Here is a 27840-nt window from a genome sequence, read left to right as displayed (position 1 = left end):
ATCAGAAAATGGTGTGAAACTTGTTGGAGTGACAAAGAGCCCGTGCTCCTGCTCTCCATTGTGTGTCCTTGCCACTGTTTTAGCAGCTGCGCGACAGTAGGCAGCCTGAGCACTTTGTGGTGGTCTGGATCTGGGTGGAGTTAAGTTTCTGTGTCACACACGCTGACAACTGGGGAACCTTCACAACAAACTAACAGGTGTCCTCCTCCTCCTCTTTCTCCTTCAGAGCCACAGAAGTCAGTCACATTGCCGGGGGGCTGTGTGTCCGCGCCGCCAACTCAACGCTCTTCTTTGACTTTATCTTGACCGGAAAAACTCCCGCGTAGTCACTTTAACACACTTCCACCAATGATGCACTCGGCACAGAAAGACACCACCTTCACCAAGATCTTTGTGGGGGGCCTCCCGTACCACACCACGGACGCAAGTCTCAGAAAGTACTTCGAAGTGTTTGGAGACATCGAGGAGGCTGTTGTTATCACTGATCGGCAGACGGGGAAATCCAGAGGTTATGGATTTGTAAGTAACAACGTGTTGATTTCGCTCAAACTGACAGCGCACATGCACAGTCATGCAGTTGGGTCAGTCGGACAGGGTTGGCAACTGGGCTTCAGTTTCCTGCTCTGACATCAGGTTAAAAATGGGCAGTTTGTTTGCTCAGTGCTGTGGCAGAAAAAAACACTGGGAAGGCTTTAAAACTGCTGGAACAATATTTGTTCTCAGTCATCATTCAGTGAGGAAAGGCCAAGCATTTCAGCATAGTTGAAGATGATCTGACTCATCTCGGGTTTTGATGTCACATGGCCGAATATAATCTGTGGCAAGAGACTGTGAACAACATGAGGTGAATGGGAAATGTGCTGTTGCCTTCAGGTGACCATGGCAGACCGGGCCTCGGCTGACCGAGCCTGTAAGGACCCCAACCCCATAATAGATGGAAGGAAAGCCAATGTGAACCTGGCCTATCTGGGGGCCAAACCCAGAGTCATTCAGCCAGGTGAGGAACTGGATCGCAGCCCGGCGTCCGAGCCTAGATAACCACTGATGCTGTTGCATGAAGTCAGTGAAGTTTTTAATTTTGTCAGAAGAGAAACGTATGTTGAGATGCAATCCAAAGTAAGCAGCTAACTCTCTTTACATTTGGACTATGAATGCTGACACATACGTGTAGGGCAGCCTCAAGGTTTTCACACAAAAGTCTAACAGCTGTCTGTCTCCATTTTCAGGATTTGCATTTGGTGTACCTCAGATCCATCCGGCATTCATCCAAAGACCTTATGGGTATGTTTAACTGGTAAAACTCGAACGTCTTTAACAAAATCTGTCTGTAAAACATGGCGAAAAGAACAAAACAAAAAAAAAAAAAAAAAACAGTTGTTTGTTATGATCACCTGTAATCTGTTTTAATTGTTTTCACCTTGAATGAGGACATGTGAGTGTTTATGTGTTTTCCTCTGCGTGGGGGTTGACTGTGAAGGAAGTGCGCATTTGTTCCAAGCCACTACAGGACTTGACTTCACGCTGTCTATCTCTTTCTGATCCGACAGGGTCGGTAACGGTTAAAATAGCTGATGAGGGGACATGATGATTTGAGGAATAGCTGAGTCTGCATTGGGCAGAGCACTAAAGTGTTACCTGTATACTCTGACATACACAAACGAGCTGAAATGGTGACTAGATGCATGGAAGTCTTTGGTTTTTTTTGTTGTTTTTTTTCCCAGTTTTCTATAGTACATAGACTGGTGTGTGCCTTGTTTTCAGTATGATGTGGTGTTCAGCTTAACTGTGTGCCTATTTCTACTTGCAGTGGGGGAGGGGGGGGGCGTGCAGGAGGGTTTTTTTTGTGCACACTTTCTCAGTATTGATAGGGAGTTATAACTCTGCAATGGAGTGTTGACTCTTTTACCTCTTAATGATTTTTGCTTTAGCCTGTGGTTTCTTTTTTCTTTTTTTTCACGGTTTCTTGTTTAACATGAAGTGTTTTGTTGTCAAAGGGGCAGCTGATGATAACTCACAGAGTACATTTCAATTTCGATCCCCTGCAACAAAACAAACTCTGGCTTGCATGCAGGAGTTCTTTTTCTGTTTCCTTACCCACGATGCTGTGTTTTTTTTTTCTTTTCCTTCTTCTTATTAACCTATTCTTACATCTGCAGGCAAGCGATACTGGGCATTCATTTGATGCTCTGCAAGTTTTCTTGTCACTCCAGCGGCTTCATTCAAAAATGTGTTTGTCATTCCAAAAAAAAAAAATCAACGATAAACACAGAATACGTTTGAAAACCACATGGAAATAGTTTGGAGTCCCGCTGTAAACTTTGTCCACAAAAAGGTAACCGAAAACGATAAGGCCCCTGATTAAAGCCGCGCCAAACTATTTTCAGATTGTAGATGGCTTTTTAGTGTAGATGAATTATTTAGATTTGAAGTAAACATTTAAAAAGTCACTTTGAAGATCTGGACAACTCCAAAGGCCACAGGACTATAGGTAGGAGACAGAGATCTTAGCAGCTCTCTTAGACAGCAGCTGTTGGTTACAGTGATCTGCACGGCCTCTCAAATTCGGATGGAAAATGGGAGTCACTCTGCAGTGCTGTTAATAATGTATGGCACAGACGGGGCCGCTTGGCTGTGGACAACAGGTGGGCCAAGCCATGCGCCCATGAAGGCTTTTGGTTATGTGCTGGGGATTACCCATGTGTCCTGGTGATTTACAAAGCACTTTTATTTAGCTCTCAACTTGCAGGATGACAAAATGCCCCCCCCCCTCTCTCTCTCTCTCAAAAGGCACAGTTAAAGATGTGCTTTTCTAGCATTTAAATGCATCAGAAAAACAAGAAATCTGCGTCGCTACAAAATAACTTTACGAACTTTACGGAACTTTCCTGGTTCCGTTTAAAACCGCGTTCCTTATGCAGGTACAGTACAAAAGCATTTGCTCTTGTTGACACTGTCCCGCTGTTTAATCAGGTGGGACACCTCCAGCCACCTAATGAAATATTCAGCAAAGTCACTGAAACAGTAGTGCGGCGTAGGCCGTCGCTCTAGTTTGAAGAGCGCTCTGCCATGTGTTACTGAAGGAGAAGATCAGCTTGTCCTTTGGAGATGACAAGGGGAGCAAAAATAGCATGCTTCCAGCCTCTCTTGTCAATCAAGTTGGCGTGTGTATGTTTGTGTGGGGGGTGTATGTCTGTAGCAGGGGGAGGGGGGCACTTGTCTGTGGACAGATATATTTCACACCTGTTCCTCAGTATATTTACTGAGGGTGACTTCAACACAAGTTTTAAGTGGGGGACAAGTTTACCCAGATACAAAGGTTTGTATTTGTCCACTTACACGCTTCGGGGTAGCTCTCATTGCTCTTCAAATGGACTCTTCTACTCTTACACAATTCCTACTTTGTAATAGTTAAGTTAATGTATTTGTTTTTGACAAAACGAACATAACATGGCATTTGCAGAACATTACCCAACTGCACTTGATAAGACGAAATTCCATTTAAAAGCTGCATTGACAGCATTGTAATTTACAGCCTTTTGGCTGCTCATTTAGGACACAGAGAGCCTACTTTTCTGTGTTCAGGGACCTATTAACATGTGTGGGCATGTCTGTATGTGTGCTGTTGGTGTGGCAGTATGTGGCCAGAGTAATGTCCACTTCTTGTGTTGATATGTTGTGGTGTTTTGTGGTAAGCTCGCATTTTGTCAAATATGGTTTTCAGTGGTTTTCAGTGGTGCAGAGTTTGGCTGTGTCAACTTTTAATGCCTTACTGTGTTTCAGATTCAGGTGCTTTTTTTTTTCTTTTTCTTTTTTTTTTTTAATTAAAAGCTGCGCTTGTGTTCCTTTGTGGTTTTGCTGCTTTTTAATTGTTCACTTTTAGGTAGGGGTTTTCAGTTAATGAATGGATTTGCTGTGCTCTGAAGACTGGATTGACATATTTGGCACCTGCTTTTCAGTTTTCCAGAGTTTTAGTTTCAGCATTGGTCAGATGACCGACTGCAGCTCCGCTCTGAACGCGCGTGTCTTTTTGTCCCACAGGATCCCGGCCCACTATGTCTATCCTCAAGCCTTTGTCCAACCCAGTGTGATGATCCCTCATGTACAACCTTCTGCTGCTACAGCAACAGCTGCTGCTGCTGCTGCAACTTCCCCATACCTTGACTATACTGGAGCAGCTTATGCCCAGTACTCTGCTGCTGCCACTGCAGCTGCCGCCGCCGCTGCTTATGAGCAGTATCCATATGCGGCCTCGCCAGCACCAACAAGCTACATGACTACAGCAGGGTATGGATACACTGTCCAACAGCCACTCGCCACTGCTGCCACCCCGGGGGCTGCTGCTGCCGCTGCAGCCTTCAGCCAGTACCAGCCCCAGCAGCTCCAGACGGATCGCATGCAGTAAAAACCACAAAGACTAACTTTGAATCTATAAAAAAAGGGAGGTCCCCTCCTCTAATGAAGAGGGTGAAGTTAAGAGGGGCAGACTGTAAAGGTTGTCACTCCCAAGTTAGAATTTAGCAGACCTTCTACCAAAGAGCCTGGAAAAAAGATAAATAAATAAATAAATATGGAGACAGGTGAGGAATTGCTGTATATTTAATTCAACTGACATCAGTATTGGGTTTATATGAATATTTAATATTTATTCAGCATTAGAATATTTCCTGTTATCTGAAATATACTCACTAGACCTCGTGAAAACATTGCTGAATTTTGTACGTACAGTGCAGTGGAATTAGTCCGAAAATCCCAAGTGCTTTCATGTCTTATCAGGTTTCTTCCACTACACTTTGAAAACCAACAAAAACACTTGCATATTCATGAGAACAGTGGGTTACGTCATCATTCACTTTTTAGTATTTGATCGTTTTGGACCATTATGTTGCTCGGCGAAGCTATGCATACATAAAGAGGGAAGTCAGTATTTTGTTAGGACTGTTGTCTTTTTTTTGTTCTTTCTTTTTTTTTCGTAAACATAAGCATTTGGAGTGATTTAGATTAGACACACTGAATTAGTTCCCGTTAAACTTTATTGTCTTGATGGTACATATGACAGCTGAAGCTGGTAAAAGCACTCATCTTTTCTTCCCTTTGCATTACACCTCAAGGAAGCTGAGCAAAAGGGAAGAAACACTGCTGAATGTGAATCTTTCATTTTGATAAAATGTTTCATAGTGTGCCTTTTAAATTATGCTATTTATGTATTTATTCTGGAGCCTTGCAGCAATAAACCCATTTTTTTTTTTTCCATGTGTAAGTATGAAGCCTGCTGTAGAACATGTCCACGTGTGCTGCTGCATTTCTCATGATGAAGGGCATAAGATGGTTATTTAAACTTGGATGAACAAAGCGCTGCCGTCTGTACAAAGAACAAATGAGCGGAAAAGGTAGTAAGAAGCTCAAAGCTTTTCCTGTTTTCTGTAGTTTTAACATTTTTGTCTCTAAGGTTTGTAACTTAAATGTCGCTTTTTATACTTGACCAGTTTGATAATGGACACAGCTTTGTGGAACTGCTATCTTTTAAAATTTCTCACATTTCGTGTCTTTTGACATCAAAATGTTTTCTTATGCAAGGGCATCATCTGTTTTGCCTTGTAATGCATGATTAAAAAATAATGTGATTTGGGAAATAAACTGAAATCTACCTTCAACTACTTTTGTCTGTGGTGTCTGTTGTGCCATTGCTGCTCTCAGACTCTCTGTGCTCGCTGTCATGGTCGGAAAAATAAATACAAAGCTGAAGCAGATGGAAATATACTTTAGTGTCTTGTTAGTGACCTCTTCTACGAGCGTGTGATGATCTCAGACTTATAACCCACTTTATTTCTAATATTAAACGCGGTCTAATTCTGGAGCAAGTTTCAAGCAGAGGCAGAGACCCAAGTGGGACCCGGTTGGGAGATGAGTCACTAATGATGTAATACTTTCCAAATTGGTCTACACTCAGGACTCCTGTCGACATTTCAATGCTTTCCAACTTCCACACGTTCAATTAGGTAGATGTGTGAGTAAGCTGCATCTCTATTCCAAAGATATTCTACCATCAACATTACATTAACACTCGGGATGCAATGAATGTAAAATATCTGGGTAATATCTGGCCAATAATTTGGCCGATGGTTGATACAAATAATTGTATTTAGTTTCCCTCTATTACCAGACAAACGTTGAAATATGCATTATCAAAATAAATAAATAACTGAACTGGTTGGTGGGGTGGGGACTCGGGTGTGCGATGATATTTAGGTAGATGATAAAGTGGTAACCACGTGAATGCAAGGATGTAGGCTTTCTTAACAGAAAAAAATTTTAAATTGTAAAATTTTGTTTTGTTGTAGTGTCATGAGTCTGATTGGGACAGTTTGGAGAAATAAATGACTCGCTTAAATTACCCTCTCAGTTTTTCCGAGTTGTAACCCCCTGACACCTACTGGTGACTGACAGTCATGTTTCTTTCTCAAGCATTTTGTCACTAAAACAACTGGAGGTTTGTGTTTTGCATCAAGCATCAACTTTTGGAGCACTAATGACGCATTTGAGGCGGAGCGGACACAAACGAAAGTTTACAGTTCATACATTCTCCCAGAGTGAGACGTTCAAGTAACATAGAATTAATCGTAACCGTGCCTTTTTAATTTATTCAAGACGTAAAAATACCTTCAAGCAAAAACTGAGTTTTTTTAAAATGATTGAAAGAGTAAACTAATACTTTATGTACTGCCACTTAATGTGTTACTGTCTTAAAATTAGTCAAACGTGGTCTAATGTTGGTCAAAACATTTTTTGGCAAAACGTGTCGTTATGAGTAACTACGCCTAAATTTCGCAAATGCATTGCTAAATTGTTGATGTAGTGTATCCTTAACTAACGGGCTAACTTCATTCATATGATTCGGATCTGTACAAAGAAAATAATACGCCATAGCTGCTGCTGTCGTGTGTCTCATTTTTATTTCTCCCATCCAGTTTATGTTGCATGAACGCGGTAGCTTCCGCATCCTTGGGGACAGTGAGGGTAGTTTTATCCGTTGGAGACAGAGTACCTCAAAACATAAAATACCCTCGAAAGAGGTCAAGAAATAATCTAAACAAAAGTACGTTTAGATTTATAATTTTACGGCGGTGAGTGTACATGTTTTTTTAAAAAGTCAATTTATCCGAAATGTGCTATGTTTCGGTTGGCTAGCTAGACTGTTTTTTTTTTGTGTGTGTGAAAATGGACTAATCGAGTAATACGAAACTTGTCACTGTGGCTACAATATAGGATGTTAAATGTAATATGCACCACTTTAACTTGAATAGCTAAAGAAATATTGACTATGTGAAGGTCGTTTCGTTTCTTGACTGGAAGTTAACGTTGTGGCCTAAATTTCGTGTACCTCGCGACTCGGTAAAACACGAGAAAATTGAAATGGTTGTCCTTGCTAGCAAACGCGGTGTCTATATCCACATTTAATTTTGAGAGTGGCGGCAGTTTTAGTATTATAAGTCTAGACGAAATATGCAAAGCCTATGAATATTGTTTTATTACGCTTATCTTATTTGATATCTACCGGAAGGCACCGATGTCACGTGGTTTCGTTGACGTTAGCCTTTTCTCTGAGCATCTGCCAACCATCATCGATGAAGTAGTGCCATTTATTTTCCTCTGATAACGTTTCATATGACTTGTCCGTTATAATTTTTTAATTCCCAGAGCAATTCCAGTAATCCAACACTCTAGCCGGACTCTCCTCCTGATCTAAGGCAGAGATGACCACCGAGAAGACAGAGTACACCTCCGTGGAGGTGGGACAGTCTCAGCCCCCTCTTCCAGGTTATACAGCGTTTCCTACCGCATTTCTCATGAATGCGCCAGGCCCGGAGATGCACGGGGGCTCCACCGTACCTGGTACTCTCCCTTTCCCTCCACCCACTGCCTTTGCGCCGGTTCCTCCTGGAGCTTTTGGAGTGGCACCTAATCCTCAAGGAGGAGTCTCAGGATATGACAACCCCACTTGCCCACCATATTCTCCACCAGCCCCAGGCTTTGTTGACAACTACAGTGGTTAGTCCTTCTAACGTTATGATATTTTCAGTGTGGAACTCAAGCAATGTGGTAGTGTGAAATGAATCAGTTTAATATGTCTGGTTGTTGCCACTTCAGGTAATGTTTACCACAACGAGGAGGCTCCGCCACCTTTTCACGACAACCAAGACTTTGATTTTGGATTAGACAACAAGAGCATTAGACGAGCCTTTATTAGAAAGGTAAGAGGACACTGGTGAAGGAAAAGTTAAGATGAATATTACTAGATGTACACTAAGAGTCCATTGTAGATGGTGTTATTATACAAAGAGGATATTTTTTGTAGTATGGTTAGTCAACAACAATCACAAATTGTTATCACTTTGTCAAATAAATTATACAATGTGTGATAATATCATCTTTATTAGATAAAGCGGGGATTTTTAAAAACTCCTGACATATAAAAGTTCCTTCCATTGGTCCTTCCTGTCCTTTTCCAGAATGGGTAAAATGTCATATGTCATGGATCCCTTGACTCCACAGGGTCAATTTTATCTTGAAATATGTGCAACAGGCCCCAGCCAGGATTTAAACCCTTTTGCTAACCGCCGCGCAGCCCCACTCATTTAGCAGTCACTGTTTAATTGTCTTGAAATCTGAGATTTCTGAGTGTCTGCTGCCTAATGATTTGTTTCACCCCACCCACAGGTTTTCCTCGTGTTAACGGCTCAGCTGATCGTGACGTTCGCCTTTGTGGCCGTTTTCACCTTCGTGGAAGAGGTCAAGAGTTTTGTGTTGGTGAACACCTGGACCTACTTCGTGTCCTATCTTGTGTTCTTTGTGTCAGTTTGTGTGATCAGCTGCTGTGGCAGCGTTCGTCGGAGACACCCCTGGAACCTGGTTGCTTTGGTAAGAGCAACTTTCACAAGAGGAAATGTAGGAGGGGGAAGTGACAGCACAGGAAATGTAGTGGTATTTCATCTTGACGATTGGCATATGTTAACCTTCAGGGGGTTTGTGTGTACGTTGTGGAAAAAGTGTCTGATTGCATTTGGTGTTAATCTGTTTGATGTGGAGAGAGTGAGAGATCAGACTGCTTCCTTGCTCAAACGCTTACATCAATTTTGTGGCCTCTTGCTCTAGTTAATTGATTTAACTTGCGGCTCACGTATCTCCATCCTAACCACGACATGATTTACCACTTATTCTTATCTTGAAATATGTGCAACAGTGCTGATGTACTGTAATCATCTTTCTCGTTTTCAGTCCATCCTGACTCTCAGTATGTCGTACATGGTGGGAATGATCGCCAGCTTCCATGAGACTGAGTCAGTGATCATGGCAGTGGGCATCACAGCATTTGTGTGCTTCACAGTGGTCATCTTCTCTCTGCAGGTTCGTATCTGCTGGTTTCTGCCTTTTGTGTGTACACGGGTAACTCTCCGATGCAGATGATGGTAAAAATAATGCCACACTGTCTTCATCCCGCAGACCAAATATGACTTCACCTCCTGTTATGGCGTGCTCTTCGTCTGTTTGATTGTCCTGATTGTCTTCAGCATCCTCTGCATTTTCATCCAAGACAAGATTCTGCACATTGTGTATGCCGGACTTGGAGCACTACTCTTCACCTGTGTAAGTCCTTAGATAAACCGTTTTCTGCTGCTATGTCAGGGGTGGATTTTATCTAGAAAGGTTGCAGGTAAGATACCTTTTGACACCGATTTAGGGCATTTATGGCAAACTTAATCTAAGTTTTACCTGAAATATGTTTAACCCTGCTGCTAGAATTTAGATTCATATTGGACTAATTGATGCTCTGACAGTTTGTATTTCAGACTTACAGATGCATTAAAGGAGCATTGTGAAGTGCTGTCTTTTAGGTTTATTGCTTTGTGCATTCTGGCTTGATTTCAGTCAATTCTATATCACAAAATACTTTTACCAGGTAATAAAAGAATGTAAATTAAAAAAAGAGTAAACAAAAAAATCCGGGCAGACTAAAGCTAACTATAAGTGCCTCTCCCACAACCATCACAACACAAAATTTGATCGGATGACTCCTGTCCTGTCCTCAGTTGTCAGCACTGTCTACCAGTCAGTTTCAGGTTTTTCACTTTGAACAGCCTTTTCTTGTCTATGCAGCTCTACAGTTCTGCTCTCCTGTACCGTCACTGACCTGCTCAGTTACTGTGAACCCTGTTAAAACTCTTAGAAAAAGTTTTTTCTCATCAAGGCCCACTATTAGATTAGAGCGGCTCCGGCAACCTTGGGTCTATGTGTGGTTGCTATGACTCGTCACATTGTATTAGTTGGGTTTTAACATTCATTGTTTTATCTGTCATCATAAGCTGTCATCATAGAGAGTTCCTGCTGCTGGTCTTCTACAGATTTGATTGTTTTTCCTGTGTTGAAGCAGTCAGATTGTCTGCATGTAAATTGTTTGTAAATTGTCTGATTGCTGAATAATGGAGCGACTATACGATTTACTATACATTAAGAAACATTTTAGTGTATGGCGTTTCAAAGAGGGGTGCATTTTACCTCTGCCTGCGCGTGCGTGTTAGTTGGAGAACACAGCCCACCACTTCGTCCAGTCCTCGCAGTTTTTTCGTAATATCATGATATAATAATAATATATTGACGGTAAATTTCAATACATTGTGCTGTCTTTATACCTGCTGCTCACAAATAGCTAAAGTCTATTATATTCTGTTCTTCTATTCTGAAGAATAAACATTTAACTGTGAGATCTGTATTCCACTGAATAACAGGATCACATGTTTCTTAAGACAGCTTGCCCTATTATAATGAATGAAGAAATGGTAGAAACTGATACATTAAAACCTTAAGAAGTAGCTTCACTACGATGAAAATAGCATCTTTTCATAATGCATGTGAGTCACTACATTACTCCGCCTGATTAAAGGCCAGATTTAGACATATTCTTAGATGTCCACTCATTTTTCAGTGACACTGTTCCCAAATGTTTGACCTGTTCTGAATTTCTTTGTTACAGTTCTTGGCAGTGGACACGCAGCTGCTGCTCGGAAACAAGGAGCTGGCCCTGAGCCCAGAGGAGTATGTCTTTGCTGCCCTGAACCTGTACACCGACATCATCAACATCTTCCTCTACATTCTTGCCATCGTCGGAAGAGCGAGGGGAGGCTAAGTAGTGAGATCGACGGACGACGATTCAGACAGAAAACTGCTCTCTGCTCTTATATTGAAGTGAATTTCCATAATCAGCATTTTTTTTATTTGCTTTGTAGTGTGCATTCATTACATGGTTGCTTTCACTTCGTCCAGTGTAAATGCTATTTTTTTATGATAGTTGAAGGAAGCACTCTAAGTTGCAGATTTGTTGATTGCAGAAGTTTTACGTGTAGAATCTGCTGTATAAAAACTATTTGGGTTATATTTTATGCCATACTGAATCATTAAATGGCGCACAGATGTGAAAACAAAATCCCAACTGGAGTTGCACTTGCAAGCTTGTTTTTGATTGTATCATACGTTGGTATAAGGAGTTTAAAAGGTCAAAATGGGGATAAGTGTTTTGACATGCGTGCATGCCCATTAGCAGTCTTTATTTGCATCTGTTCCACCTGTAAGACTTGCCTGTGATGGCTTTTCCACCACTTGAAGGCCTTGTTCAAGTGGCTAAAACTGTGGAAAAAGCTTGTTATGTGAACTCGGGGATTGTTATGTCAAACCACTCCAGGGTCAAGAGTGAACTTTGAGCTTAACGAAAAAGGCCAGCAGGAATGAGAAGGGCTAAAAAAGTGCAGTGGATGAAACCACAACAGCTCAGTCTCCAAGACAACTGAAAAAAAAAATACATCCACTGTATGACCATCTTTGAAATGTTACTATTAAGGGATCCATTTGAATTTTGTCAAAGTATATTTCTACTGCCTGAAATCAACTTTGATGTTCTCAAATTTTGAGGATTTTTTTTTTTAACCTAATGTCTGTCCTTTGTATCAATTAAAAGAATCAAAGATCACATTCCGCCAAAGAGTTGTGTTCTGTTTTGATTTGATTTTGCGCAGTTTAGCCAGTGCGTGGAAACTCTCGGGTGTTTGGGGCTCAGCTGTGTATCTGGGAGCTCAGAATGAACCTGGGGCAATCTTCTGTGGCCAGAAAAGCCAAGAGTCAACAGCTCGCCCAGGAAAATGATCAGCTGAAGTCGGTGCTAAATCTGCTCCAGGAAAACATGGACCTGAGAGCCAGGGTGCAGAGCTTCAGCAACGACACTCTGGAGGAGCTCACAGGTAGTGTTTTTATTAATGCCGCCAGGGGGCAGCCGTGGTTCAGGTTAGATATTGTGAAATCGATGGTTACCTCTGAGCGGACGTTAAATGCTTTCACTTTTAATCACAGGAGCATTTTGAGCTGATTTGATAAAGCCATGTGTTTTAAAACGTACAGTAAAGTCTAAGTGTCTATAGATGGAATGTAGCAGCATATAGATAATGGATTATTTAATAAATGCAACTTTTTATGTTGTTCAAAAGCTGACATGTGGAAAACTGGCTCAAGCTGTTACCTAGCAACACAGCTCCGAAGAGATATTACCATCAATATTACGCCGGTCAAATGGGAACCAAAAGTAACTTCAACATTTAAATACGATACCATATGAAGTCACCCAGACAAGCTGCGACAAAATCAAGTTTACAGGTCATATGACTTTTATAGGAGGTATATTTTTCAAAAGATCCCCTTACAAAAAACAAATCATGAATGCAAACAAAAACCTACAAAACATTTACAGTGCTTTTGTACTTTATTTGTTTTATTATAAGGTAATTTTCTTTTTTCCTTCTTCTTTTTTTTTATCAATTAGACTTTTATCTACTTATCAATTTCTGTTATCTATCCATTTATTTCCATCACTTTCTCAGTACCTTTTCACTGATATATCTCTTCATAGTCATGCTCTAACATCAAGACAACAAACCCAACCGTTAATCAATCTTTTCTCATCATTACACAAGACAATGATACTCTTAATCTATTTTTATACTTTTGAAGCCTCTGTCACACTGCAATTTGAATCAGCAGCCGCCAGAACAGGTCAAGGTCATAGAGTGAAATTTAAAAAAACAGAGCAGCTATTTTTACATATTCTCTCGCTCAGCTAGCTTCTTGTCGACTGATTGATAGCAAAAATAAAAATGATCCTAGGTTATGTATTTATGTATGTATCAAAAACAACATATTTAATTCAATAACATGCTGGTAACCGGTGTAAGTAGGTCAAAACAGGCAGGATGTGGTCGCACCACAGCTCGAGCCTGGAAACTACGAACTTTGTCTCTGTCTTGGTGAAATACAATCTCTACTTGCCCTTAATGGTAATTGACAGGAACTTCTCGTCTGTTTGCTCAGTCTCAGGAGCAGGGCCATCCAGTCAGAGGCAACACACCTTTAATGAGCAGCAATTCAGGAAAGACTTGCAGCAAACCAAAACTGAACATGAACACCGAACATCGTCTCCCATCGACTTCAAGTCTTTCCTCCAAAGCTCTGCACATAAAGACACAGATGAGACAGCGGTGCTTCAGAGCTGCCAGGCTGATATTCCTCTTTGTGTCACAGGTGCCACAGTCGCAGCAATTTCTGACCAGTGAGAAAGCTGCCTGTACTTTATTCATTTATTTCAATTCTTCATTTGCAGTACTACAAAGACTGTTCGGAGAGATTGCCTATCAACTAGATAGGAGGATTCTGTCCTATGTATTCCAGGCCCACGAGAGGCTCTATGGCTTCACACTGTTCAATATACCAGAGAAGATCATAGAGGCAAGTTCATGATGACTTCTATTCGATCATTACAAATAATTACACAGCCAGAAATGTGATCAAAGTTTCTACTAGGTACAAGAGCCCATTTGATTTCATTCTGAAAATCAACACTGACCGTAAAGCTCCCCTTGAAAGACCTAGAAGAAAGTCTGAGACCTGTTTTCCTCTCTTGCAGGTTAGCACGCACCCTCTGACAGGAAAGGTTGATGAGGGCTATCAGCTTCATCTCACTCAGAGGTATGTGGACCTCATGGACAGGCTGAGGCAGCTTGGGTACAAACCAGCACTTCACCCTCCTTTCTCTGAATTCATTGTCAACACCTATGGGATCCTGAAGGAGAGGCCTAGTAAAAGCAGTGCCCAGGAGTCTGACTACAATAGCCCAGACTTTCTGAGGAAGCTGATAATAACCACTGCTCCGACAAAACTTCAGAAGGACCTGCTGCTGGTGCTCAGTTGTCTCTGCAACATGGCAGCCAAGGACAGAAAGCCTCTTCTTCTCTGGTAGCCATCACTGTATTCAACGACACAGAAATCCACAAGACCGTATGCCATCCTTGAAATGGAAATAGTCGTTGATAAATGACAAGATGTGACAGGTATTGTGTGGCTATGATTTTGTACTCACTGTAAACAAGAGCCAGTCTACACAAATACATTTGCTTGCTCATTCGGGGTTTGTAAAGCTGCTTCATTCACAACCAAAATGCAAATGCAGCAGGGATTTGTGATTTCAACCAATACTCAATCATGTGCTATGGCGATGTTACTGGTTTTTATATTTAAAAGGAATCTCTACATTCACTGACCTCCACTTCAATATTTCACTTGGCATGAAATATTCCATGAATATGAAATGACACAAAAGGTTAAAAAGCCAAACCCATCCAGTTAAATCCTGCACTTTTCTTACCCAGTTAAAAACTATGTCAAGCAGCAGCAGGTTTCCCTTAAAAGTTTTCCATAGAGGGGAGTGTCTGTCAGCTGCAGATATTTTTAAGCTTATCCCATGTATAAAAAGAGCCCAATGGGACAAAGAAGTTTTAACTAGCCTGTCTTCGGACCGAGAACAATCCTCAAGAATTTTAGTAGTAGATTTGCTGTCACACTGGCTGCTGTGATGCAAATCAAAGACTGGAATCTCAAGTAAGCTAGTAACCCCCCCCCCCCCCAAAAAAAACAAACAAGTTTTTATCTTATCAGTACCAGGAAATGTTTTTTCACGTTCTTGAACTTGTGAGAGAGGTTAGCAGGCAAACCTGAGATGTTTTCATAGTACTCATAGTACTCTGCACCCCTGTATTACTCAAGTCAAAGGTTGACCCAACAGATATAAAAATAACTATTAAAGGTTTCAGTGTTGATGCTAACCTTGACTGCACTTTGATTGATTTTTTTAGAGGATCAGGAAGCCTGGTTAACAAAACATAACCTAATTGGTAACCAGAACTTGGCAGGATGATTAAAGTCGTCATCTATTATGATAGTCACATTTTGAATTTCATGACAATTTTGTACATTTTCCCCCTAATATTCTAAATATAGTTGATTCCAAGGGAGCATTTGTTGTCTTTACTTTGACAAAGATTAATCACATTTATTACCTTGGAATAATGATGTTTTTTGACAAGAAACGAGTCCAGAATGGGATGAACTATTTCATAAACACGGGCTTATTACTTTAAAACTGGGCTAACTTGAATTTTATTGCTAAAGAAGGTGCTAGCTTGAACTATACTTTGTAAACTCCAGGCATTTTGTCCTCTGTATTGTACTTTAGTCAAGTACAATATAATATTACAAAGTACTTATTTGGAAACTAACGAAGTTAGAAACTTTTCTCACAGTCGCCTCAGGTATGGTCACGTGTCTGACGGGCTCGACACTATGGCAACGCCTTTGGGGTGTGGCTTAATAATGCCGCGAGCCACCTAGGGTAGGCAGGGTTTATGTACCAAAGGACTACTTTTGTTCCACTGTTGTCTGATTTCAACACAAAGCCTGTCAGTTTGCTCTGAGCAAATGAGCACACAATTATTACACGTTAGTAAGTAAGTACATTAACAGGCTGCTCACGGAATGGGTTAATCAGGCGGACTGCCCCAGTTTCCACGCTAAGGTAAGGTCTGAGCTTTCACTTTAGCGACAGATTTTAAGCTAGCTGCACGACATGACAGGTGACTGCTTTCAGTTGCAGTGATTGTAATGTACGTGGGATTTATAAAGCATGTATTACGCGTGACAATTCACAGACCTCACGTTGTTGTCATACCGTGGCGTTTGGCATGTGAACCTAAAATAATTTGCCAATGGCTGTTCAGTGAAATTGATAACTTGAACATACCTACTGACAACCGATCCGAGTACCTGCGCTGAAATTCGCTTATAGTTTCCTCCACCTGTATGAGCTTTTCGCTGGGGAGACACACAGCTCCACTTTACGATACAGTAGACGGCTTTTAAATGGGTCGTTATGAGCATAATTTGGGTGTTATGGTTTACGACTTAATGGTTGTATTCTTAAAATGAATATTTTGTCAAACAGTTGCTATTGTGAGAATGAAAGCTGAATGTCTGCTGTAGGAGTGAACCCTTGAACGCACCACGGCAACGAGAGAAGAGAGACTGGTTTTATGGTGGGTTCAAGTTACACCAATAAAATAAACAGCGTTATAACGCAACATAGCTGTTGTTTGTTGCCAGACAAAGCCTGAGAAAAACAGCTGCTCCTACTGTGACTTATTGAATAGAAATTATTTCACCAACTATTGTTGATGAGTTATATCAAAGTTATAGTCTTTTTTTAATCATCATTATTATTAAAAAAGTAGAAATACAGGTTTAGTAAAATATTCAACTCCTGACTCACCCAATGTTTTAGTCAGTATCTTTGATGTGTAAATACATTCAAAGGAGTGGTGTTCAGGCAGATATTTCCTTGCAGTCTCCGTTAGCAGCAGTGAGCAGATGTTCACAGCTGGATTACACCATGTGTTCTTTTTTTTTTTTCTCTTTGTTTCTTTTAAAAGTGATCGTCACACTTTGCATAAGCGATGCCAGTCTGATGTTCCATGTGAACCTCGCAGTACCGCGGTCATGTCAGAGCCGCTGTGTATTGCTTCATGTTTTCCACTGCATGTGCAGGCATGAAGTCAAAAAGCCTGTCATTCCTGAGAACTCGTGTTGTAATTGTTGACTTTGGTGGCAAGAGCTGAGGCGTATCATAACAGTTTGACTTCTTTCTCCCATTTTAGTGTCCACTGGAGCTTGTGAGGGAGAGACTTGTCTCAGGAATGCGTCCAGAACTGGACTTCTGGATGCAGTTAATCCTATTTGTTGTTTAGAGACGGTGGAGAGGCATGGCCCTGCAGATGTCTCCTTTTCCCAATGAGTTTGTTGCAGGTATACATGCTGTGGGATGGACCTTCATCCTGCCTTGTTTCTGGTGTCTTAATCGTGTCATTGCTGTGTGTAAGTCCACCACCCTGGAACGTAGCCAGCGAGAAGAACAGGAATGCTACCTCCACCCCCTCAAGGTCTTCTTTGGCTCCATTTTCTTCTTCATTCTTTTTCTTATCACAGCTCCACTGGCTCTTTTGGGCTTTCTCCTCTGGGCACCCCTACAGGCCTGTCGTAGGCCGTTTTACTACCACAGAGAGGTTCCAGCCTCACCTGAGAATGAGACGGACAGGGGCTTTGAGCTAACAGGAAAGGCATCATTTGGGTTTGCCACGGCCAACCTGTGTCTGTTGCCTGAAGGTCTAGCTCGCTTCAACAACCTGGGCCACACTCATGAGAGGGCGTCTGCCATCGGTCAGCGCATTGTGCAGGCTGTGTGTCGACCCAATATCAGGATCTTTATTGACTCCCCCAGCAGCTGTGGTACTCTCAGCCCCTCCAACAGCATCCTCCCCATAGCCAACTCAAGTACGTATGGTGCTACAGATAGACAGTCACAACCTCCAGTGCATCACCACACTGAATCTAACGAAAAGCAGGTTCGTGTAGTGCGTGTGCCCTGTGATGATGTAGAAGAGCCATCGCCTGAGCCGCCATCTCCCATCCTCAATTCCAATCATAACTCCAACCAGCAGCGCCAGTCGAGCCACCGGAGTGCTCCCCGTGCTTTTCTCTCTCAGGGTCTCCGCCGGCAGGGCGATGTACCTTGGGAGGTGTCGTCGCTGTTTCCAGCCAATATCGATATACTGTGCCTGGAAGAGGTGTTTGATAAGAAAGCTGCCCAGAAGCTCACCAATATACTTAAACCAGTGTTTGGACACATACTGTATGACATTGGTGTGTATGCCTGTCAGCCACCATGCATGTGCACCTCCTTCAAGTTCTTCAACAGCGGCCTGTTCCTCGCCAGCAGATTCCCTGTGCTCCAGGCTCAGTACCACTGCTTCCCAAACAGCCGAGGTGAAGACGCACTGGCTGCCAAGGGCCTCCTCTCTGCTAAGGTGCCTTCTTTAAAGTCCTCCCCTCACTCAAAAAGGGGTTTTCATCAGTGAATGTTTGAGACTCACCGTACAGAAAAAATCTTATGGCAAGTTCAGAGTTTGAAAGCTGTTTTCTAATAAATGTTATGACAGAGAACCCAGAATTTTAGTTTGACGTGTATGAGTTTATGAGTTTATTTAGTTTATGAGTTAATCTGTGAGTGAGGAAGCATAAATGTTAGAACTAAGTAAGAACAAAGTAAGAACTTCTTATGGAACAAGAGACATCAGACACAAATCATTCTGATACTTATATATGAGTATTTTACACCTCCCAGGTTTTGATCGGGCAGGATCAGAAACAGAAGACAGTGGTTGGATATTTTAACTGCACACATCTTCATGCACCTGAGGGTAAGTCACAGTTTTTAGGGTTTGCTTTACTCGGGTGAACTCGACTCTTTGCATTTCATTTAGAGGAACGATCAATAAGTCAGGTCGATGATACCTTATTTATATTCTCTCACCAGGTGAAGGAGAAATTCGCTGTGAGCAACTGAACATGGTTACCAAGTGGATTGTTGATTTTCAGGCTGCAAACAAACAGCCGGATGAGGAGGTTGTGTTCGATGTGCTCTGCGGGGATTTCAACTTTGACAACTGTTCACCTGGTGTGTTGAAAATAGCCGTTATTGTTCATGTTTTGTGCTTCCACAAAAGTTTTTTACACATGTCTCTGTGTTTTACTAGATGACCATCTGGAACAGAATCATCATCTGTTTGATGACTATAGAGACCCTTGCAGAGCAGGACCTGGAAAAGAGAAGCCCTGGGTCATTGGTTGGTCTCACTTAAATCTAGTGAATGGGAATAAGTACCTACATACAACATATGACAAATGTTAACAGTTCACAGAGTATTACTGTGGTTTTCTACTGAAGGTACTCTCCTGGAACAGCCAACTATGTATGAAGATGACGTAAACACCCCAGAGAGTCTACAAAGGTATTCTCAGCTCAGCCTTTTTAGTGCAGCAACACTACTATGTTAAGAGCAAAGCCAGTTTCTCTTGGATAATTACAGTTTCATAACAAGCGGCTCGGTCTTCCTTGTGTCTTTGCAGAACTTTGGAAAGAGAAGAGCTGAGGAGGGAGTACATCGCCCCTCCTGTCCCTGCAGCGGGCTCTCCTCTGGTTTACCCGGAGACCGGCCAGCCGTGGATCGGACGTCGGATAGACTACATCCTCTACCGTGAAAGCTCCATTTCAAAGCAGTGCAGAACAGTACGTGCACCATTGTGTTTTCAACTCTCACTTATCGATTCTCAACTCTCTCTGTGTGTGCGAAGTTGTATGTTTTTTTTTTAATGCCAAATATACTGACAGATCACAAAATTTTTGAACCACTAACGGTCAGATTTTCTGACTTCTTTCCTTATAGGAAATCGAAGAGGTGACCTTTATAACGCAGCTGTCTGGCCTCACGGATCATATTCCTGTGGGCTTGAGACTGAATGTAAATATGGTCTCGGAAACTGATGATGTATGAAAAGAAATTCAAACAACGGGAGCAAAATGTTCAAAAAGAATGTATACGGCTTTTAACTATTACATAGTTGAATTTGTCAATTCACGGACCATGAACTGACCACTCAGACTGTACCACAGGTGGAATTAATTTTTTATGGATTTGTTGGAGTTTTATAACGCATACAGTTTTATAAGATAAGTGTTCAGGTCAGATGTATTGATTTTGTACAACTTTTTAGGATTTTTTCGCTCTGAAATGATTTCCCTCGGAAATGAAATAAAAGAGTTTATTTTACTCTGTGTATTTTTCCTTTAATGTTCCAGCAATTAACGAGGCACATTGACTGACAAGCGAACACATTAGGCATTATTTACTGCATAAACTTTCCACTCCTGATGACAAACGTCTTAATATTTCATAAGAAACTTGTCAAGGAAATTCGCTGTTCAGAGGAACAATTTACAAAGCTTTATGAGCAAGCATAGCCAGGCGACTTGACTGTATGAAACAGGCTGATACATTTTGATAATAGCAGATTAACTCATATAGGTGGAAAATAAATAGATACATTTATTCAAGTTTTGTCCTTAGTTTTAAGTTACTTTACTGTTCATTTTTTCTGCTGACATATACTTCTACTATTCTTGCACTCAGAGATAAAGGGTTTACTTTATTATATATATTTTTTATTTTGCACAGATTTGGTGAAATATGAAATATACTAAATAAAATAATGGGTTTTTTTTTACTTTGCGATTTAAAGCTGCAGTCTGCAACTCTTTTTCAAGCATAATGCCTGGAACTGTCCGGGGATTCTGAAAGTAGTACATTAAATACCCCAATACAAAAAAAAAATGAGTTCTCTAGGTCCCCTATATGTCCCGCTAGGTCCCTCCAAGGCCAGCAGGTTTGTTTACAAAATTGCAGACCGGACCGGTAAAAGGTAACCAATCAGGTTTACGAGCTGGGCTCTGCTGCCTGTCAATCACCGATTGTGCACGCGCGATACAAGGTAGGCTCGTCCCCACGCTTATTTATCTAGACTATTGAACTTCATTACGGGCTAGTCGGCTAGTCTACTTACTGTGTCTTCCATGATCGCAAATGACAGGTGAGTTGATGAATGAGGAGTCGTGTAAGCGCATCTGGCGTGCACGTCTACGTGCACGAGTTCTCATGTGTTTTGATGGGGCGGGACAGGAAGTTGAATAACTTTTTATTTTTCGGTTAAAAAATAAGCATTTCTTGCATTTTGCGACTACGGAGGTCACCGTTTTCAACTTCAAGCGTTCTGATAGATCATGTAAACTCTTAAAATGCCAAAAAGTAGGACTTTACGTATGACAACAACAAATCCTGCAGACTGCAGCTTTAAGACTGAACTGATTCCAGAGGAGAAATTCACATCATACCCAACTCATATGTTCAATGCAACTTTCTTAACTGTAATAGTGATTGAACGTGATTAAAAATAGTGATTAAAAGCCTCAAGATGCTGATCAGAACCCAGAGCTTAAACTTCACGATGAGCATTGTGCTGTTCACCGGTTTAAAAATCAATAGTTTGAGCTCTGCTGACAATACCATTTGTTCTCGATAGAGGGCGACGTTCATTCGACTCAAACACGGCACAAAAAACAACAAAGAAGAAGTACAAACCAATCAAAAGCCAAGGACAAGAGCTACTTCCTGTTTTTAGCTATTGGTTAACTCGTGGAGAGGTTTTTTACGTAAGAGTAGAATGTTTTGTTATTGAAGTTAAAATCATGAATATTCTTTGTCGCTCCAGGTTACTCGTATATTACTGTAGAAGCAGCAGTTTACTAGAGCAAAAGGCTGTTGTGTTAAGAGGCGTTAGTTTGTGTAGTAAAGCTCGGTGTCTTTCAGCACATTTAACCTCATATCAACAACACTGGCTTCAGACAGCTTCAGTCAGGAGTCGCTTTGACACAAAAAGATGTTATTCTGATACCGGGGGGAGCACACATTCAGAGAGCAAGGACACGTTCGAGGAGGAATCGCATGAAATGGACGATAGCAACAGGAACAACGCCTCCTTCAGTCAGAGTAAGATGTTCCAGCTTTTTCATACTCAAACGTTGCTCCATCACAAAGAACATACTCAGGAGTCTGTCTCCTTAATATGAGCATTTACTGCTTCTCTTCATCAGATGACTCTGTTAATTGCCAAAAGACAAACAAATTCACTTTTGCAATGAAATAAACATAAAGATGATTAGCTTCAACTTGAAATGTAATTTACCCAAAATAAAGCTTACAACGTCCATTTGATTTACCTCCAGAGCTACCAATTTGTACAATCTCCTTAATAGGGGTTAGGGTTAATAATTAGGGCTTTTACATATTTGCAACTTCTTTTGCAGTTGCAGCAGGTAAGTTGATAACATGATTTAAGAGCCTAAGCCAAGGTTGTCCATATAGCCTGTCACCCTTCTCCTTCACTGATCCAACGTCAGATGGACTTGGCAGCTGAGGAGTTTTAACCAATGTCTGACTCCAGCAATGAGCCTGGTAACTGGCACGCTTTATGTGCTGCTCCAGGGCTGCTTTGGTTGTAAGTGGAACGTTCTCCAGAGATCTTGATTTCTGTGTGAATAGCTGCTTCCTGATCTCATTGACCTCAGTCAGTCACTTTTCCTGTCATACATTAGAGCAACAAAATATTCCAGCTGTGAGACTCACTTCTCACTGATCTCTGTCATGTAAGTCACCTCCAAAAATGCATCAGTGACTTCAGAAGACACCTTCCATGTTTCCCAGGCTGTCTTCTTCCCTCCTCCACCAAAGAAAGATATGCTGTCACAACCTTGGAAAGCATGAAACACCAGCAGACTAGAACATGTCCTTGGAGTCATTGAAGGAACAATTCCACAAATAGCAATGAAGCGAAGGCTATTCCATGCACCAAATGCAATCCACAGCTCATCAGGCCACAGCTGACTGAAGAGAGTTGCAGTTAGTACTACCATATCTACTGTGCGAATGGTTACCCTTCTTTTGCCTTGGGCCACTGCATCTGCCACATGTGAAATGAGATGAGTATCAGACTCCTCCTGTGAGCATGGTGTAAGATTGCTAAGTTCTGCCTGTTGGGATGAGCACAGAACATCCTGTCCACAGGTTGCATAGACTTCCTTGCTTTCTCCAGTTGTTTGACAGGTGATTTCTTGTGCAAGGAATTTGAACAGATCTATCTTATTGTCATCATAACGGAGAGAGTCTTTCCAGTTCTTGGGTGTCGCAGTAGAAGGGGACACACGTCTTCTGACACCTTTCCCTTTTCTCTCTTCTTACCCATGTCTGGTTGTGCCTTTCAGACTATCTGGTACATACGCATATCAGACTACATCAGCATGGCTGGTTTTGTCAAGCTGAGAGGATTTACATGGTCCAAACGCAGACTTTGCATAGTCTAGAAAGGTTTTTGTTGTCCAAGCATTTAGCATCTGAACCACAGTGGCGCTATCAAGACCAATTGCATCCACTCCAGGAGTCCTGCTCTGCTCTGATGCCACTGGAAATTCAAGGCGTTGTAGCAAATCAGCCTTACTTCCTCGTCGTAGCCTGCTTCCACATGAGAGAGCTGGTGGTGCTGCCTGGTTGTCATGAGGGAAAAACTGGCTGAGGTCTCCATCTCATTTGCTCATGATATTTAACCACTACAAAAAGGTTTAGCTTTTTTTTTTAAACAAGATGTTTCTTTTTCTTTTTTCTTCCAGGTTCTTCAGAGACTTTCACTCTCAACGTCCTGGTGTCTTTACTGCGTCAGGAAAATGCCGTGGACCTCTGTGTAATTAAAGTGCCGGACCACCTCAAATATACAGAGTATTTTCTCGTCGTCAGCGGCTTATCACCAAGACACCTCCGTGCAATGGCACTTTATGCCATCAAAGTGGTAACTGGCCTCTCTTTACTCTATATTGGATATTCTCATGTGCAGCTGGTATTTGCTTTAAACTGTGGATACTTCTCCTCCAGTACAAGTTTCTGAAGAAAGATGGAGAACCAAACGTCAAGATTGAAGGGAAAGATGCAGAAGACTGGATATGCCTCGACTTTGGTATGTAAATCCTAGAAATCCCATCTTCAAGTCCCTGGTTTTTTTTTTTTTTACAGTTGTGCTTTTAAACTGATGCTTGTTATTGTTGTTACTTATATTGGTTATCTTTGTCTCAGGTAATATGGTTGTTCACTTCATGCTGCCAGAGACCAGAGAAGTGTACGAACTGGAGAAACTCTGGACTCTCCGTGCGTTGGATGAGCAGCTGAAGAGGATCCCCGCTGAGGTGCTACCAGAAGACTTCATATTGGATGTTGAACTCACAAAGTGACAAATCATTTTCAAGCTGCGCCCAACCTGAATGACTTTCTCAGAGATTTAGGTGTATCTCATCGGGTGTAGTAATAAAATGTGTTTTAGTCACTTAAAAAAACAAGAAGTTTAAATGGATCCATCCGTCTGCAAAACAGGAAGTACTGCTTCATCCTGCGGATTAATTGTGTAAACACATTTTAGTTGACCCCTGCGCCTTTGAGCATTTGGTGTAGATGGTATTTGGAAAAGGTATTGTTAATGTATAGACTGAGTTTGACGAAGAACTGTTTTTCACATTGTGACAGATAATAAATTATTGTAATACTATTTTATTATCATGTCTGTCGTTTTTTAACAGTTGATTACTGTGCTGTGGCAGTGTTTGGAGGAAATAAAGCTGAGCACAAAGTATCTGGAATTCTACAAAAGGCTTCGGTATGTGAGGGAATGTAAATATCTATAAAAAGGGTTCTAGTGCTTTGCGTAAATTCATTGTCTTTATATACTGGAAATGCTATGGTTATATGGGGAACATGTGTCTCCTTGGTTGAATGCCTCAGATTGTTTGGATCACTGAGAAGGTTTTCACTCAAGATTACTGTTTTTTTACATCCATCGTTCTCTTTTCCATGGGGTATAAATGAGGTGATACAAAGTGTTTGCCTCTATGCGTCAATAGGATTTTTTAATTTTGTCATATTCGAGGATGCTGCTTTTCATGTTCCGGGAGTCAATCAGGGGCCTATTAGACTTAGACTTTCTTTTATTGTCATTGCACAAAAATCACACCTGAGTTTTGACAACGAAATGTCGTTCCTCGACTTCTGGTCAACATTGCTAGATTGCTAGATATCAAACTATACAGATATAAAGCTATACAGGCTGTACAATATAACGGTATCGAAGTGCTATGTGTCAGCACTCGGAATAAAGAATATAAATAAATAAATAAATAAAATGCACTTAGTGCAAAAGTGTTGCTAAAATATTGCACTCAGCCTGAGGGAAATTGCACAAACAGAAGTGTGTAAAGTACAGATGTGCGAGTAATTGTCCATGTCGGTGGGGGGGGGGGGGTTGTTGTTATGTGGGGAGATGGATGGGTGTGCGTTAAGCAGTCTTATGGCCAGGGGGAAGAAACTGTTCCTCAATCTGGTTGTCCTGCAGAAGATGCTTCGGAACTTTCTGCCGGACGCCAGCAGGGGGAATAGTCCATGGTTGGGGTGGGTGGGGTTTGTGTGGATCTGGTGGGCTCTGGACAGGCAGCGCCTGTCTGCTATGTCTCTGATAGGTTTGAGCTGAGTCCCGATGACCTTCTCCCCTGTCCTCACCACCCTCTGCAGAGACTTCCAGTCGGAGGCCTTACAGCTCCCAGACCAGAGGGAGATGCAGCTGGTCAGCAGGCTCTCAATTGTCCCTTTGTAGAAGGTCTGGAGGATGGGGGGAGGGAAGGAAGCTCTCCTCATCCTACGCAGGAAGTGCAGGCGCTGTTGTCCCTTCTTCACCAGTGATGTGATGTGGGGTGACCAGCTGAGGTTGTCTGTGATGTGCACCCCCAGAAACTTGGTGCTGCTGACGACCTCCACAGCTGAGTCGTTGATGAGGAGTGGTGAGTGGCTGGGTCTGGATCTCCTGAAGTCAACGATGATCTCCTTGGTCTTGTTGACGTTCAGGATCAGGTTGTTCCCTCTGCACCAGTCCACCAGATGACACACCTCCTCCCTGTAGGCCACCTCGTTGTTGTCCCGGATGAGGCCCACTACTGTAGTGTCGTCCGACCATTCAAGTCTGCGTACTATTAGTGAGTGACTGCCTGGTAGAGAACTGCCCCAATAAATCTATTTAAAAAAAAATCAAATCTTTGGACATGTCGTCTTTCTGCTGTATTAAGTACAATATAAATACAGCAGAAAGAGAGTCGATGTGATTAGCAAGTCGATAAATTCTATACATTTTTTAATGGGCATCCGAACCTCTTTATGATCAGACTGAATGTTAAATTTATCCTTATTTTTGTCCTTGTAAGGACATAAACATACGTTGGTCACAAAAATAGATACGTCAAACACATTTTGTTGCCAGCTGGAGATGTATAGAGAGCACTTTTACACACTTAACTGGAAATAAACAATTTTGCTCTGCTGTTATGGTTACAGTTATGTCCCTACCGGTGGTGTGAGTCTTTTTCTTAAGGTTTGAATCCATCAGCATATGAGAAAGTAAAGACATATGTGACTGCATTTTGACTACAAGGGGGTAATAATACCTTGTTGAATGGCACCTCTTCAAAATATCAATATTTAAATTAATGACATTTCCTTCCGTGTAGATTAACTCGTTAATTAAATTAACTCGTAGACGTTCAAAGCTGTGCAGGAAAACACTGGAATATTCCAACCTGCAGTTTGATGTTTGCAAAAAAATAAATAAAAAGAGTTTTAAAAACAATCTCTCAATAAAAGGGGGTCACCAAAACACACCATTCAAGTTGATGTTTTCAGCCAATACAGATTTCGTCTTACAAGAAAAGACCTGCTGGCCAAACTATTGTGACGTGCATTATCCTTGCACTTACATGCACTAAAAGATCGACCAGTGAATGCGTAACATACAAGTAAGTCGGTCAGCACTTTAAAGTGTGTTAATAGTCTGCATCTGTTTGGTCTCTTATGGCAGAGAACCTGCATTCACGATGCTGCTCTAAAAACTCTACAACCTACAATTTGAAAATGGTGGATGGAACATTGCAGAATGTATTTTCAATTTGAAAGATCTGCTGTAAGTACCCAAGTCTGTTAATGCAGAGAATCAGAAAACTGAGGGTAGATACAAATATACCCAAAGATGCATACAAACTCAGAGGGAATGCACACGCACACATACACATACACACAATACTACGTGTGCGCTCATACCTTCCTAGTAAGTGACCATTACACTTCATTGGCCTACTGTCAGAACATTAGCTAAATGTGAAAATGCAATGAAGCAGGAGCTGCCCGTGCAGAGCCTGGCATGTCCTGGTGTTTGAATGTTTGTGACTTCAGCTTGCTCTTTGAATTCACACAGTCGAAAAATGAGGAAAGATTTGAGCTGATGTTAAAACACAAGCACAAAGGCAGGAGAGGAGACTTTGTAAATCTATTTTTTTTTTTTTCTTTCAATATACAGTTTCCTTTGCTTAATCATTCGAACCTTTGGGTACCAGTTTGTATTGAGCCAACTTCTCCAGTGTATGCTAGACAGAAACTTGAAACTGAAATGTTTCACTCAACGTTTGCCACGCTCTCTAATTTCGTCACAAAAAATCCTCACAACCATTTTACCTACCCACTGGTGTGCAGCCATTAGGAGCCATGGTGGTACACTCATCGATGGAGTAGATTATGAAGAAAAGGAATATTCAAACATTTTTTTCCACCTTAAGCAGCACATTTTGTTTCCCTGCCTTCCACATGAATTAAAGTAGCTAATATGAGGCACAGCGCTTTCCGCCCATAATTGTGTGCATCAAATTCTACCATGGTGTGTGCGCGTGCTGGCAATGTTTTTTACAGAGAAAAGAGCAAAAGAACATCAGTAGCTGTTCATTAATGCCCCAGTATGCAACTCGCTGGGATTTAATGATCTATCTCCCATAACCTCCAATCATGACACTCAGTCTCAGTCCTCTGTTAAAAGCCCACCTGTTTTCTAGGTGGTTGAAAATCCAAC

The 27840-nt window shown here is 41.6% G+C and overlaps 4 protein-coding genes across 4 annotated transcripts; all 4 read left to right on the top strand.

Annotated features, from left to right (window-relative positions):
- Positions 1-151: 151 nt before the first annotated feature.
- On the top strand, positions 152-5651 carry rbm24b (RNA binding motif protein 24b). Its single transcript, XM_075465364.1, has 4 exons — positions 152-519; positions 874-997; positions 1227-1281; positions 4039-5651. Exons 1-4 carry the CDS (start codon positions 349-351, stop codon positions 4400-4402), a joined length of 714 nt encoding a protein of 237 aa, XP_075321479.1. The 5' UTR covers positions 152-348; the 3' UTR covers positions 4403-5651.
- Positions 5652-6968: 1317 nt separating this feature from the next.
- grinab (glutamate receptor, ionotropic, N-methyl D-aspartate-associated protein 1b (glutamate binding)) lies at positions 6969-12016 on the top strand. Its single transcript, XM_075465363.1, has 7 exons — positions 6969-7121; positions 7696-8046; positions 8146-8249; positions 8716-8916; positions 9274-9402; positions 9499-9642; positions 11027-12016. The coding sequence occupies exons 2-7, from the start codon at positions 7752-7754 to the stop codon at positions 11177-11179; spliced, it is 1026 nt and encodes a 341-aa protein (XP_075321478.1). The 5' UTR covers positions 6969-7121; positions 7696-7751; the 3' UTR covers positions 11180-12016.
- A 3735-nt stretch (positions 12017-15751) lies between these two features.
- smpd5 (sphingomyelin phosphodiesterase 5) lies at positions 15752-20084 on the top strand. The gene is made up of 8 exons (XM_075465362.1): positions 15752-15940; positions 17076-18281; positions 18599-18674; positions 18791-18931; positions 19011-19100; positions 19202-19265; positions 19384-19543; positions 19701-20084. Exons 2-8 carry the CDS (start codon positions 17181-17183, stop codon positions 19806-19808), a joined length of 1740 nt encoding a protein of 579 aa, XP_075321477.1. The 5' UTR covers positions 15752-15940; positions 17076-17180; the 3' UTR covers positions 19809-20084.
- A 1379-nt stretch (positions 20085-21463) lies between these two features.
- malsu1 (mitochondrial assembly of ribosomal large subunit 1) lies at positions 21464-24458 on the top strand. Its single transcript, XM_075466652.1, has 4 exons — positions 21464-21857; positions 23531-23706; positions 23790-23871; positions 23988-24458. The coding sequence occupies exons 1-4, from the start codon at positions 21557-21559 to the stop codon at positions 24140-24142; spliced, it is 714 nt and encodes a 237-aa protein (XP_075322767.1). The 5' UTR covers positions 21464-21556; the 3' UTR covers positions 24143-24458.
- The last annotated feature ends 3382 nt before the right edge of the window (positions 24459-27840 follow it).

The sequence above is a fragment of the Odontesthes bonariensis genome, chromosome 5, assembly GCF_027942865.1.
Source record: "Odontesthes bonariensis isolate fOdoBon6 chromosome 5, fOdoBon6.hap1, whole genome shotgun sequence".
NCBI classification, from domain to species: Eukaryota; Metazoa; Chordata; class Actinopteri; order Atheriniformes; family Atherinopsidae; genus Odontesthes; species Odontesthes bonariensis.
The sequence above is the reverse complement of the archived record's forward strand: the minus strand, read 5'-3'. Positions and strand labels throughout refer to the sequence as shown.

What these genes read in the sequence shown, in the direction of transcription:
- malsu1 (XM_075466652.1), top strand. Translation starts at nt 21,557, where the DNA reads ATGAATATTCTTTGTCGCTCCAGGTTACTCGTATATTACTGTAGAAGC. An exon ending in CAACGCCTCCTTCAGTCAGA is followed by an intron (nt 21,858 to 23,530) that starts GTAAGATGTTCC and finishes TTTTTCTTCCAG; the next exon opens with GTTCTTCAGAGACTTTCACT. An exon ending in CACTTTATGCCATCAAAGTG is followed by an intron (nt 23,707 to 23,789) that starts GTAACTGGCCTC and finishes CTTCTCCTCCAG; the next exon opens with TACAAGTTTCTGAAGAAAGA.
- rbm24b (XM_075465364.1), top strand. Translation starts at nt 349, where the DNA reads ATGATGCACTCGGCACAGAAAGACACCACCTTCACCAAGATCTTTGTG. An exon ending in ACCCAGAGTCATTCAGCCAG is followed by an intron (nt 998 to 1,226) that starts GTGAGGAACTGG and finishes CTCCATTTTCAG; the next exon opens with GATTTGCATTTGGTGTACCT. An exon ending in TTCATCCAAAGACCTTATGG is followed by an intron (nt 1,282 to 4,038) that starts GTATGTTTAACT and finishes TTTGTCCCACAG; the next exon opens with GATCCCGGCCCACTATGTCT.
- smpd5 (XM_075465362.1), top strand. Translation starts at nt 17,181, where the DNA reads ATGGCCCTGCAGATGTCTCCTTTTCCCAATGAGTTTGTTGCAGGTATA. An exon ending in AGAGAAGCCCTGGGTCATTG is followed by an intron (nt 19,101 to 19,201) that starts GTTGGTCTCACT and finishes TTTCTACTGAAG; the next exon opens with GTACTCTCCTGGAACAGCCA. An exon ending in TTTCAAAGCAGTGCAGAACA is followed by an intron (nt 19,544 to 19,700) that starts GTACGTGCACCA and finishes CTTTCCTTATAG; the next exon opens with GAAATCGAAGAGGTGACCTT.
- grinab (XM_075465363.1), top strand. Translation starts at nt 7,752, where the DNA reads ATGACCACCGAGAAGACAGAGTACACCTCCGTGGAGGTGGGACAGTCT. An exon ending in CTTTGTTGACAACTACAGTG is followed by an intron (nt 8,047 to 8,145) that starts GTTAGTCCTTCT and finishes TTGCCACTTCAG; the next exon opens with GTAATGTTTACCACAACGAG. An exon ending in GAGCACTACTCTTCACCTGT is followed by an intron (nt 9,643 to 11,026) that starts GTAAGTCCTTAG and finishes TCTTTGTTACAG; the next exon opens with TTCTTGGCAGTGGACACGCA.